At 41.4% G+C, this 13,695-nt stretch overlaps 1 protein-coding gene across 2 annotated transcripts; it reads left to right on the top strand.

Moving 5' to 3' along the window:
* Nucleotides 1–26: 26 nt before the first annotated feature.
* Nucleotides 27–5,800, top strand: HNRNPH2 (heterogeneous nuclear ribonucleoprotein H2). 2 transcript variants are annotated; one of them, XM_006920690.3, is made up of 2 exons: nt 27–195; nt 3,620–5,800. In XM_006920690.3, the coding sequence occupies exon 2, from the start codon at nt 3,673–3,675 to the stop codon at nt 5,020–5,022; it is 1,350 nt and encodes a 449-aa protein (XP_006920752.1). In that variant the 5' UTR covers nt 27–195; nt 3,620–3,672; the 3' UTR covers nt 5,023–5,800. The 2 variants fall into 2 exon arrangements, with proteins under 2 accessions (XP_006920752.1, XP_006920751.1); XM_006920689.3 differs by having other exon boundaries at nt 27–207.
* The last annotated feature ends 7,895 nt before the right edge of the window (nt 5,801–13,695 follow it).

Raw genomic sequence — 13,695 nt, 5'->3', positions numbered from 1 at the left:
CCGCCCTATTTCCATACCAGAAGGAAGTGCGGCACTTTAGTGATCCCGAGTTTAAGCCGAAAGCTGCTCACGTGACCGAGATCTCACATGACGTAGTGCTCACGTGATCAACCGCTTACGTGAGCAGAAGTAGTTCTGGTCGTCGTCTACTGTCTCGCTATAGCCGTTTGAGGGAAGAAGGAGGAAAATTATCCGGTACCGTTAGAGGTTGGTGTGTGGGTGGGAACTGGGGACCCAGGGGTGGTGATGATGAAGACCAAAGCGTGGTCCGCGGGCCGCCTCCGCCTTTTTCGCTCTCTGCTTTCCCCTCCCCCGCTCCTCTCCTCCCCCATCTCAGTGCCGGGAAGCTGCCTTTGCTGCGCCTGGTGGGGAAATGGTGGACGTCGTGACTGTGTATGTGTTTTTGTATATCCGTCTGTCGGGGTGGGTCTCAGGGGACCCTTAACAGAAACCTGAAGGTGAAAAACGTTTGAAAAGTACGTCCTTGGATTAGGAAAAACAGTTATCGAGACTAGTGGTGTGAGTGCTGGTCCATCGTTTTAGGCACTCATTCACCACTGCCTGATTGTCTTGTCTGTCTGTAGTGGGAGGCACCAAGTCAATTTTATCTGTAAAGTCACATCTAGGCAAATTATACGTGCCTGACAGAGGCGCCCAATAAATGTTTTTACTGAGTTGAATATTTAAATAACATTTATTTTTCTGCTTATTACAATTGTTCAATTCTGAACATTCGAAAAATAACAGTATACTATTTTAAAAAATACACGTAATTCACCATCTTCAGATAACACCTCAGCATTTCAGTGTATAAAAAGTATGTGTATAACACATATAAATACACAAATTCTTAACTCACAGATGGAATCCTGGTTCCTACTTGAGGCAACAGAGCCCTCTCGGTCTTCTCAGGAGATATAGTAATGAAGCAGAACCTCCCTGCCACTACAAAAGGATGTTAAGGCCTAGAGTGCTGCAGGGACATTAAATGGGATGGGTCATCCAAGAGCTGAGGCAGGCAAAAAACCAGTCTAAATCTATCGCTCAGACCTAAAGATGGTTTATAGGGAGACTGTTACCATCGCAGATGCAATGTGCCAGTCACATAATAGGCAATTAGTAACTGTTTGTTGAATTGAATCCTCAGTATAGTTTTATGGCAGTTATTACACTTTGTACTTTCTTTTCAGGAGGCCCAGTGTTCCCAGACCATGTCAGATAAGCCATCCACATACCAAATTAGAAACTTTTATAAAATTTGCTGTACCATATTCCAGAAAAGGAAGCATTTTAATTTGTTTCATATTATTCTTTTTCAGAAATAAAAGTAATTGCTCTGTAGAAAATTAAAAAGACACAAATTTTAGAAATAAAATACAAAAAGCCATAAACCTACCACTCAGAGAAACCACTGTTAACATTTGACATATTTCCCATGCATATATTTTTCCTAACATTGTTTATTAAATTCTAATTATAGTGATTTTAAAAGAGTAAAACTGTATAGTAGTATATAGGATGAAAAATAGAAATCCATTTCACTCTTCTTACTCTCCAGTTCTGTTCTCAAAAAAACAAGTTTGTATTATATACTTCTAGATCATCTTCTATGCCTTTGCAAACATGTATATGCATGCTTATATTTTAAAATAAGTAGGATCATACTATGCATTCTTTCATTTAGTATATTTTGGAAATCATCCTAGGTCAGGGCAGATCTTTTTTTTTTTTTTTTTAACAACTTCATAACATTGCGTTTTAAGGATAAAGTATAATTCATTCAGTCATCCTATTGATGGATAGTTAGGTTTCTAATTTTCTGCTATTACTAACAGTGCTACAGTGAACATTTGTATTTCTGTTGACCAGGCCCTGTAAGGAATTCTAGCAGGGTTGAAGGATATATGTTTTTTCATAGTTGAGATGAAGTAGCTGTGATATCAGGTCATTTAAGATTATAGTATAAGTAATTTCTGATGTTATTAAATATTTTTATAATTTTTAAATTAAGTGTGTAATGTTCTTAATAAAATACCTTTCGAAGAATATATAGCTTCATAAATCTTTGTCTGAATTTTAGATCATCTACTTTAGGACACATAATGAAATGGATTTATGATATCAAAACATTTTCAAATTCCAGAAATACTGTATAAACTTTCACGTCTGGGAGCGTATTAGCTTGTGAACCCTGAATATCAGTATTGATTTATCCTCACTGTTTAGTTTTCACTATCTTGATGCCTGAAAATGGCAATTAATTCTGGTTTTAACATGCATTTTTGATGATCGATGAGGTTTGAACATTTCCCAGACTCCTCTCCTGTATCCTCATATCTCTATTCCTTTATATTTATTTAATCTGTTATCAAGTCCTGCAAGGCCCACTGCTTTGAATGCATAGATCACATCTTTCCTCCCTTTTAAAAAAAAAACTGTTGTTGCTTTAGGTGAATATCTCTAGGAAATATATCTCTAGAAGACCAGGGTTCTGTTTGAGTGCCATACAGTTGCCACAGCGATCTATCTTGAAAGGCTTCTGAAGAGGTCACTTCCCTTTCCTCACTCACTTTCCCTTCCCCTCACTCTCTTCTCTTCAATTCTTCTTCCCCTCACTCCCTTCTCTACTCTCTCCCTTACCCCCTCACTCCTCTCATTTCACTCCCCTGTTAAAAGGCCCTTAGTGTTTGTCTGTCAAAGAAGGCTTTTGGGATCTGATCTCTGCCTTGCCAGCCATATCGCCTGTCTTGCCTCTTCCTGTTGCTTCATAATTTTTAAAGTTTGTTCATGGATCTCTGAACTGGTTAGTCTGTTTTATCTAACCATCCTGAGCCAACTGATAGAATTGGCTAAACGGGCCCTGCTTTACCACCCTTTCACTCTGCACAGAATTCTGTCATAGCAGAGAGAATGTTCATTTGCCCTTTTGTTTTTCGTAAAGACATACAGTGCCACTGTAGGACCATAAGTCCTTTCTGGGCGTATTGGTCCTTGTATGCCAGAGCCAAGTACTAGACCTGTCAACCAAAAATGTAAAGAGAATGTGTGAATTCCCCATAATGTCTTTTTTCCATTTATCTCTTAGGCCTTAACAGAGCCCTAATTTTATCAATTTGCATGAGTTCTTTATATAATAAGGGTATTAATGTTTTTGTTGCAGGTATCTTTTCAAACATATTGTTTGTCTTTTAATTCTGTTTAATCTTTTGATGTAATGAAGTTTTTATATAATCATATAAAGCCATTTTTATTTGGTGACGTCTTCCACTGATTTTGTTGATATTAATTTTTTACACCTTTTTATTGACTATAATGTTAATGTATGGTCAATGTAGAAAACTTAGAACATAAAGAAATTTCCAAAGAAAACATTCCCCGACACAAAATCTCCCGTAATCCTACCATCCAGAAGTAACCACCGTTAATGGTATCCAACACATAATAGGTATCGAATAAATAATTGTCGAATGAACAAATTAGCAATTTGGTGTGGTGTTTTTGTTTTTATGTCTTACAAAAAAGCTATCTGTGTCTTTGAGTGTTGTATTAATAGTTTACTTTTTTTCTTGCTATATTGTGAACATTTTTTCATGATAATAGTCTTCTTATTTTTTTTCAGCTGCACTGATATTGCATTGAGCCAAGCTTGCCACCAAGAGCCTAACAGTCACCATGATGCTGAGCACTGAAGGCAGGGAGGGGTTCGTGGTGAAGGTCAGGGGCCTACCCTGGTCCTGCTCAGCTGATGAAGTAATGCGCTTCTTCTCCGATTGCAAAATCCAAAATGGCACATCAGGTATTCGTTTCATCTACACCAGAGAAGGCAGACCAAGCGGTGAAGCATTTGTCGAACTTGAATCAGAAGATGAAGTGAAATTGGCTTTGAAGAAGGACAGAGAAACCATGGGACACAGATATGTTGAAGTATTCAAGTCCAACAGTGTTGAAATGGATTGGGTGTTGAAGCATACAGGTCCGAATAGTCCTGATACTGCCAATGATGGCTTCGTCCGGCTTAGAGGACTCCCATTTGGCTGTAGCAAGGAGGAAATTGTTCAGTTTTTTTCAGGGTTGGAAATCGTGCCAAATGGGATGACACTGCCGGTGGACTTTCAGGGGCGGAGCACAGGGGAGGCTTTTGTGCAGTTTGCTTCACAGGAGATAGCTGAAAAGGCCTTAAAGAAACACAAGGAAAGAATAGGGCACAGGTACATTGAAATCTTCAAGAGTAGCCGAGCTGAAGTCCGAACCCACTATGACCCACCTCGAAAGCTCATGGCTATGCAGCGGCCAGGTCCCTATGATAGGCCAGGGGCTGGAAGAGGGTATAATAGCATTGGCAGAGGGGCTGGGTTTGAAAGGATGAGGCGGGGTGCCTATGGTGGAGGTTATGGAGGTTACGATGACTATGGTGGCTATAATGATGGGTATGGCTTTGGGTCTGATAGATTTGGAAGAGACCTCAATTACTGTTTTTCAGGAATGTCTGATCATAGATACGGAGATGGCGGGTCGAGTTTCCAGAGCACCACAGGGCACTGTGTACACATGAGGGGATTACCTTACAGAGCCACTGAGAATGATATTTATAATTTTTTTTCACCTCTTAACCCCATGAGAGTCCACATTGAAATTGGACCCGATGGCAGAGTTACTGGTGAGGCAGATGTTGAATTTGCTACTCATGAAGATGCTGTGGCAGCTATGGCAAAAGACAAAGCCAATATGCAACATAGATATGTAGAGCTGTTCTTGAATTCTACTGCAGGAACAAGTGGTGGGGCTTATGATCACAGCTATGTAGAGCTCTTCTTGAATTCTACAGCGGGGGCAAGCGGTGGTGCTTATGGTAGTCAAATGATGGGAGGTATGGGTTTATCCAACCAGTCTAGTTATGGAGGTCCTGCTAGCCAACAGCTGAGTGGTGGTTACGGAGGTGGTTATGGTGGTCAGAGCAGTATGAGTGGATATGACCAAGTTCTGCAGGAAAACTCCAGTGACTATCAGTCAAACCTTGCGTAGGTAGAGGAGTACTAAACAGCTACTACAGAAATAAAAGCTGCATTTATGGGAGTTGAATAGAATGGGAGGGATGTCTAGCATATCCAGTATGATTGATAAATGGGAAATATTCTGATCACTCTTGGTCAACTTTCCTTTTTTCTTCTTTCTTTCTCTCTTTTTTTTAAGAAAGCAAAGATTAAGTTTAACACTTTTGCATTACAAGCTTGTGATTTATGCTTACTGTAAAATGGAAGTCAAGATTGTTTTCAAACTTCAAGCTCAGTAATTTTGAACACTGAGACAGTCATCTAGGATGTAATAACAGTTCAGTATTGACCATAACTGTTAAAACAATTTTAAGCTTTCCTCAAGTTAGTTATGTTATAGGAGTGTACCTAAGCAGTAAGCATATTTAGGTTAAAGCAGTTTCACTTATGTTAAATGTTGCTCTTATACCACAATACATTGAAAATTTTGGATGCATGTTGAGAAACATGCTTTTCTGTAAAACAATATAGGAGCTCTGTCTACGATTCAAAGTGAAAACATTTGGCATGTTTGTTAATTCTAGCTTTTTGGTTTACTATCTTGTAAGGCACGCGAGTGTACACTTTTACTTTTTTTTCTTAAGATCTGGGACGATTTTGAGATGTAATACCAATACTTTAGGAGTTTGGTCATGTCATTTGTATGAAATTCTGGAGCTTTGATTTAAATCTTTCCTTGTATTGTGATTTCCATTAGATGTACTAAGTGAAACTTGTTAAATAAATCTTCCTTTTAAAAACTGGAAAAATAATCTTGTACAGCTTTATTTTTCTTATGTTCTGTCATGAGTCATTTTACACAATCCTCTGCTGTGGAAGTTGATAAGTTTTTTTTAGTTTCTTAATTATTATAAACATACATTAGCATGCATCATTATTTCTAAGATATATTCCTAGAAGTGGAATTTCTAAGTCAAAGGTACATATTTTTAAGGCTTTTGATTTATATTACCAGAAAGATGATGGTACTTTGTGTTTCCACCAAGAGTATGTTTTTTTTTTTTTTTTTTATCTCCTTCCCCCACCATAGCCTTCTTTATGATGCACATTATTCTTCATCTTGGCCAGTTTGTTAGCTGAAAAATGGTATACCATTGCTATTTTAATTTGTATTTCTTTGATTAATGTTGAGGCGGAGCAATTTTCTGTTTGTTTCTAAGCTTATCGCCGTGTCCACAGGACAATTGGGCAACTCTGGAGACTATCAAGACAGCATTTTCCAGAATCCAAAGAAAAAGCAAACAGTCATCTTCCTTTCATTTAACCAATAATGAGAAGATTTAAGTCACATTTCTATGTTTTGAAAAAAGTAGGTCTGTGTTATAGAAATGCAGTCTCCTCCATAAACTCATTCATAGTCTCTAAACACCCTGTAATCTTTTTCAGGGGCATTTAAACCTTGTTTTAAACCAGTGGTTCTCAAACTTCAGCATGCACCAGGATCCTCTGCAGGGCTTGTTAAATCATTGATTACTGGGGCCCCACTCCTAATTTCTGAAATTCCATAGCTCTGGGGGTGGTGCTTGAGAATCTGCCGATGCTTATTTTACAACCGTGACCATGTATTGTGACCCATCAAAGTGCTTTAATGGCTAAAGGCCAATTTAAATCCTAAAATAACAACTTTAAGAAGCAGCTGCCTTCATGATCCCTGATTGCCTCCCCTTATTCCAGTGACAAGTAGTTAAACTTTCTATTAAAGTGCCAACTGCACATGATTATTTACAACACCTTGTATCTCCCATGAGGACTTCGGATGCCTGTGACATCCAGGGTTGTCTTACATTGCTGCCTATGTAATGACCATTAAAAATTATACCTCTCAATGATCTTCAGGCCTGGACACCCTCAGTAGCAGCTGTACCTGAACGTCTACAGATCTCTTTGTAGATCTGACCAGAATGGAAATGGATTGTTATCCTTGGTATGTTTAGAGCTGGGATCCCAGAGAAACACTGAGATGGGAAGTAAATATCACGTTGATATTACCTGCTTCATTTCATTCAAGGACACTTTATTGAGCCCTATTTCTAGAAAATCATTCACACTGAGGATACACTTGGGTGATATGAGATTCTTTGATGACCTCTAATATCTGACATAGCTGAAAGAGCAAGACATCCATTTTGACTCATATCCTATTGAGTCAGTCATTACTTCCTCTCATCAGCCCTTCAGGAAAACTTTCTCAGAGGATTCACAAGTAGGTGTTTTTTTTGCTTTCCAGGCTGCTAAGTTAATTTTCCGGAATGTTCTCTATAAGCAAAGATTCTCCAGTTAGCCACTAGATGTCACCAAATCCCAGGAAAGGATAGAGCTCTCAGATCTAAGATGTTTGCTTTCTCTTTGCTGGATAAGAAAACTCAGAAGGGCTCAAGGAGTCTCAGAGGTCAGTGGTCAGCACTAGATGTATAGAAAGAGACAGCAGTACCTGTAGAGACAGCAGTACCTGTAGGGACAGCAGCACAGATGCACATGCGGATGGATGCATGCACATGTACGTGCGCACGTGCGCACACACACCACCTGAGAGTCTTTCAAATCTAACATTCTAACACTTCTCAGGAGAGTTTCCTGGGAGGTAAAGTGGGTAACCAACCCATACCCCCAACCACCAAGTCAGGGCATTCATTTTTGACTTCACCCGTGAGCAATTTGGCAGGATCAGGCTGAAAAGTTTGCAGCCACAACTACCATGGCCTAAAGAGATCTCCACCAATGGCTTGTGCCAGTGGTTCTCAGAGCGCAGTTCCTAGACCAGTAGCATCAGCATGACCTGGGAACCTGTTAGAGATGCAAAGTCTCAGGCTCCATGCCAGACTGACTGAATCAGAAATTCTGGGGATGGGGTGCAACAATCTGTTTTAACAAGCCCTGCAGGTGATTCTGATGCTCAGAACCACGGGCTTCTGCATGGATTTCTTCATTCACCCATTCATTTATTGCCGTATTCATCCAACTACAAAGGAGGCCTCTAAACCAGACACCATCCTATCTGTAAGCATGGCACATCTTCTGTATCTCCCCCACCAGCAAATTGATATGAAAATGCATTGCAAATTCTTTTCCAAATCAAGATCCTTTTTTCATCAGAGAATTCCTAAGCTGTCAGCAAAAAGGAGGATCTCTCCAAAATGGGCCTGGAGGACTATTACAAAAGAGGTAACCACTGATTAAATGAAATTCCACTCGCTATGCCTGATACCAAGCTGGGAGAGTCACAAGGGCCATTGCACAACCTGCTCCCACACTGGTGGAAATTCAGTCTTGTGAATGCAAAGCAGGCATGTCCCAGGGGTCACCAGGTTAGCGCCATGCAGGACTCCAATCTGGAAGTGACCAGTTTAGGTTGTGCCTGGAGCCTGTGTGTGGAGGCCACTGTCCCCCAGCAGTGATCGGCACAGACACGTGCATAGAACACACCACCCACCAGATAACAGCCCTCTGAAAAAAGAGAATGTTCGGCTTCTGAAAGAAGAGATGGGCACTGAGAAACAACTTCTGAGAATCGCCGTAATTTATTCGGCAATTATTTCTGAACCATTTTCCTATTCCAATGCTCTGTCCGACCAATACAGTAATTAGGACATTTACCTTTATATTTTGAGGACTCCTTGACCACGGTCCTTTCTTTTTCTTACTCCCTCTCTCTCCCTCCCTCCTTCCTGTCTCCTACCTACTTTGCATTGGGCTGGTTTCTCACGATATCCTTACATCGTCAATGCTATCCCCACTTTAGAGATGAAAAAACTCAGGGAGGGCGAGGATTAGCTTAGTCTTTGGGAAAGAAGCAGGATGCCCAAGGGGAGGAGGAAATGATGTCTGGCGTGGGGGGAAGGGAAGGAAATGGCTTAGGTTTGTTTGGGACGGTGTAAAGGTTGCAGTGCCCTGCGACCTGTGTGGTGACTGTGGCGGTGATCAGCGCTGCGTCCAGCTCACTTTCTCTGTTGCTCTCCAGCCCGTAGTCCCTTTTCCCTACCGAAAGCCCGCAGCTAGGCAGGGGAAAAGGTCAGATAGGGGGCCTCAGGAGGGTGGAGAGAGAGTTTGATAAGAATCATTCATTTCTCTCAGCTCCTGCAGTCCAGAGACCCTCAGTCTGCCCACTTCCCCTCGCCCCTAGTATATCTCGTTTCCGGAAAGGGACAGAGAAGAGGCTGCCAGGGCAATGGCGGCCGGCGGCGTGGGGCTGGCGCTGGCCACTGGAAAGGGGGAGTGGTCAGCGTGGCGAATGGCGGATGGTGACGAAGGGAAGGAAGGGGAGTCTGGTGTCAGCGGAGTTCGGAGACAGGGGACTATGACTTTGCTCGCTATGGCTGGGCTAGTTAACGCTGGCCTGGGAACTTCGCCCGCCATCCTGGGCCCCTCTCACTCCTTTCGGTTCAGCTAGGCGCCGGGAACGGGAGGGCCAAGGCCAAATCTGGCTACAAGGCAGGGAAGGAACGACCCTGGACCCTCATAGGCGACCCCTCCGTAGACTTTCTCAGGCCGCCCTTCCCTCCGCCCCCGAGTCTTGGTTCTCGTGACCAGCGCCCCTCTGACCCGAGAGCAAGAGCGGGGAGTTCTCTTTTCCCTGCGCACAGTAGACACTCAGTACATGTTTATTTTCAGTTGAATGTTGATTCAGCTTTTATGGCTTGTGATTAATTCTTTTCCTTCTGTTCTCAAAACTCCCATTGCCTACTGGATTAAGGACAAACAGCTCCCCAACTGTTACAACACCATACTGGAACTTTAAATAAAGTTCTGAAAACATGTGGGTTCTTTTGTTTATTTCTCAACTGATATCGTTTTATTTTCTTACTTTAACTTTTTGTATTTCTTTTCTCTGCAGCATGCCCTAAAATGTTTTACCTCTTCTTTGAAACTGCCACTCCTCAGTTCACACTGATTTGTCTTCTAAATCTTTTTGAGCAAATAATCAGACTGCATAGTTATTACATGGTGGTTCTCAAATTATTTCACATGTGGTAATTTTGAGTTTTTCTTGGGCTAGGCTGTATCTTTTGTTCTTAGCAAATATGAGGGGCTTCAAAAGTGCTTGTAGAGTTGGGTCAGGGAGAGTAACTGAAAATGGGCGTGATTTTTTTTTTTTTTTTAGAGATCGTGGTGATGGTTTGCACAACTCTAAATTTACTAAAAAAACATTGAATTGTACACTTAAAATGGGTGAAATTTATGAATGTAAATTACACTTGAAAGAAGTGCTTACAAATGCCTATGGAGTAATGAATAGTGGGGATATGATTTTTTTTGTGGGGAGATTAGCAGGATAATCACCAGGATAAAAATACAGTGGCATAAGGAAATGACAAAGACTCTCTCTTTGACCAAACTTTAGACAGGTTCTTCCAAATCCACTTTTCAACTAAGCCTCATTCTTGGGCCCTGACCCGGGGCCCTGTCTTCATGCCTACCCCGGTTTTAGCAAAAACTTTCTCCTACCCTTGATACCCGATCACTTTGGCCTGCCTTTACCAAGAATCCTGTTAAGTTGGTTTAGCAAAAATCCCCCTTCCTTGATGTCTCCTCTTAGTCATTTTCCATCCACTGACCCCCTCACTCTGTACCTTGGCTATAAATGCCCACTTGTCTTTGTTGTATTCAGAATTGAGCCCAGTTCTATACTGAAGTCTCTTTTCCTCTATAGGAATAGTACTGAAAATCTGTTTTTACTGCTTTTAACTAGTCTCTGGCTGTGTATCTCTTTGACAGAGGCACTTTCAGACAGTGCTTCTGGTAGGATATATCAGTCTACCTGCCGTGGGGGCAATTCTTTTTTAAAAGACCACGGAAAAGTACCTACTTATTCATTCATTCATAAAATACTTATAGAGTGCCTACTTATTGCCAGGGATTATGCTGGGTACCCAGGAAACAGATACAAGCAAAAACCACCTACAAGGTCTCACTCTTCATGAAGTCTAGTTAATGGGGGAGCCAAATAACAAGCAAATAGCCATACAAGTGTATACTTGCAATAAGGATAAGTATGAGGAGGAAGGGGTCCACGGTACTATGAGAACCTATAAAAAAGTGGGATTTGACTAGTCAAGGTGGTCAGGAATTGTGCCTTGAGAATGTGATTATTGAGCTGAGAGGTGAAGGAAGAATAGAGGCTTATTCAGTTGGAGATAGGGGTTGGGGAGAAGGCTTAAGGCTATGTGTTCAGAGATGGCATAGTGAGTAAAAGGGGCTGAAAGAATGCCAGTAACTCTGGAGTTCAAGAGGCAATGGGAGAGCAGTGTGGTGGGAGTTGAGTGTGTGCTAGTGTATAGGGGTCAGGACAGCAGAAGCCAACTTAAGCTGTTATGTCTATATCCTAGAGCTGCTGGCAACCCTGTGTGTGTGTATGGTGGTGATGGTGGTGGTGGTGGTGGTGGTGGTGGTGGTGTTGGTGGTGGTAGTGGTAATGAATTGGATTCATCTTTTGAAAATATCACCCTGGCTACAGTATGGACAAAGGAGTGGGAAGGGGTCAGAATGTATTGGGGGAGTCCTATTAGGTATCATTGCATCAATCTAGGGTAGAAGCGATGGTAGATTGGACTGAGGTAATTGTGGTTTAGATGAAGGGAACTGGTATATTTTACAGTTACATAGGAAGTAAAATCCACTGGAATTAGCAATAGATTAGAATTGGGAGTGAGGGAGAGTGAGAAGTCAAGGGTAACTTCTGTTGCTGGCTTGTACAACTGTATATTTAAGAGTGCTGGTCAGAAACACTAACTACCAAGTTCAAGGATGAAAACTGTGATATTGGTCTTAGACTTGCTATGCTAAAGATTCCTTTGAGAGCTACATCGATAGTTCAGTGGATGGATCTGCAGCTTGGAAGGAGACTCTAGCCTGGAGATATAAATTGTGAGCTCTGTGCACATAGGTGGTAATTGAAGCCATGTGTGGGGATAATGCTGTACAGGTCAGAAGAGTATCAGAGGGAGAACATAGAAAAAAGCCTTGAGAAACTCCAGGATTTAATGTGGAGGATCGGCCTGCAAAGGAGACAGGAAAAGAGCAGCCATAGAGGTTTAAAAGAATGTTAGGAAGGGCTCGTGTCATTGAAGAGGAAGGAAAAGACTGTTTCAAGAAGTAGGGAGTGGACTGTCAACAGTGTGTTGGTACTGAGGGGTCAAATAACATGTGGACTGGAAAATGTGTGTTGCATTTAGGAATATGGAGGTCATTGGTGACTTTAGCCAGATCTATTTTCATGGAGTGACAATGCCAACATCCGGATTGGAATGGATTGGAGTGTGGTTAGCTGAGAGAGGAAGTCAAAGTTGTGGAAACAAAGTGTATAGGCAACTATTTGAAGCAGTTTGGCTAAGAAGGAAATGAAAATGCCAGGATTGTAGCAGGGGAGCCAAGAGCTTTTGTAATGCATCACTGGCCAGCGTCTGCTTCATTTCTTCTCCAGGGAGCACTGCTTGATGTCAGCACCCCTGAAGAGCAGGAGAACTTCTTGTAGAGCAGTGTGAGGTTCTCTTTATGGGATTTCTTTAAAGAAAACAGGGGTAAACCTGGTGGATGTGTAAAGTTTACAATAAAGTGTCCATTGGGAATGAGTGGTTTAAATATAGTAGAGAGAAGAGATACATTAGAGCGTACATTTGCCGAGAAAGAGGAGGGTCTGGGACACAATGCACAGGTGGAGAGAGCACCTTCATCTAACGGCATGTCTGCAGGTTTATGTTTGGTGCTAGGAAGATGAGGAAGCTCCCCTCTGAAACCTCCCCCCATTATTTTTTTCTTTAAAGGGGAGTATGTTCTTCTATATGTAGAAAGAATGAGGAAGAGGAGATGTTGGAAGTTTGAAGAGATTGGAGAAGGTTTAATTAGTTGTAAGAGTGAGAGTGGGTTGACCAGAGAAAAATAGGACTGCGGAGTAATGTTAACAGGCCATTTGAGGTTGTTGATGGTTAATTTATCATGAACCAAGCTTTACTTGTTCTAAGTGTATTTCTAAGTCCCCAGTATTTTATTTAATCCTCAAAGCAGTCCCACAAGGTAGTTGATGAAATGGGGAGGCAGAAAACAATGTCACTTGTTTAAGGTCAAAGACCTAGGGTTGAAGCCAGATATCTAACCCAGATAGTCTGTCTCCAAAGCTTATGGTCCTAACCACTACACTAAGATATATCCCCTAAACAGGCCCTGATCACTATTTACCATTGTTACATTTAGATCTACATAAACTATTTGATGGTGCACTATATTGTATGGATGTAGCACATGTTAGGATGAAGTATACATATTTTTTTCTCCTATAGGCAGGCATAAACTCAGTTGCGGATCTTGTAAGAAAGCTCAGGAAGGCCGGCAGAGAACATAGAGTTGTTTGCCTTTCTGGGCCTGACTAGAGGCTCTGTCTAAACTAAGCCTCATGGTATATTGGGCCCTGACTCTTTCATAGAGTCTCCATGAATTCGTAAATTGATTTTATGCTTGACAGTCTGCTCAGTTAATTTTCCAGGAACTCTCTAGCTGTGATTCTACATTCTCAAGTCAGCCACTAGACAACACCTAATTCTAGAAACAATTCAGCTTGTTTGAAGATGGGTTACATTTAGGAAAATGGAGGTCATTGGTATGATTTTCCTTCTTTCTGCTTTGCTGTATTTTCCAATTTTCTATAGAGAATATA

Source organism: Pteropus alecto, unplaced genomic scaffold (assembly GCF_000325575.1).
Source record: "Pteropus alecto unplaced genomic scaffold, ASM32557v1 scaffold179, whole genome shotgun sequence".
Taxonomy (NCBI): Eukaryota; Metazoa; Chordata; class Mammalia; order Chiroptera; family Pteropodidae; genus Pteropus; species Pteropus alecto.
The sequence above is the reverse complement of the archived record's forward strand: the minus strand, read 5'-3'. Positions and strand labels throughout refer to the sequence as shown.

Bases quoted from the DNA above. Each gene is read 5' to 3' on its own strand.
- HNRNPH2 (XM_006920690.3), top strand. From the start codon at position 3,673: ATGATGCTGAGCACTGAAGGCAGGGAGGGGTTCGTGGTGAAGGTCAGG.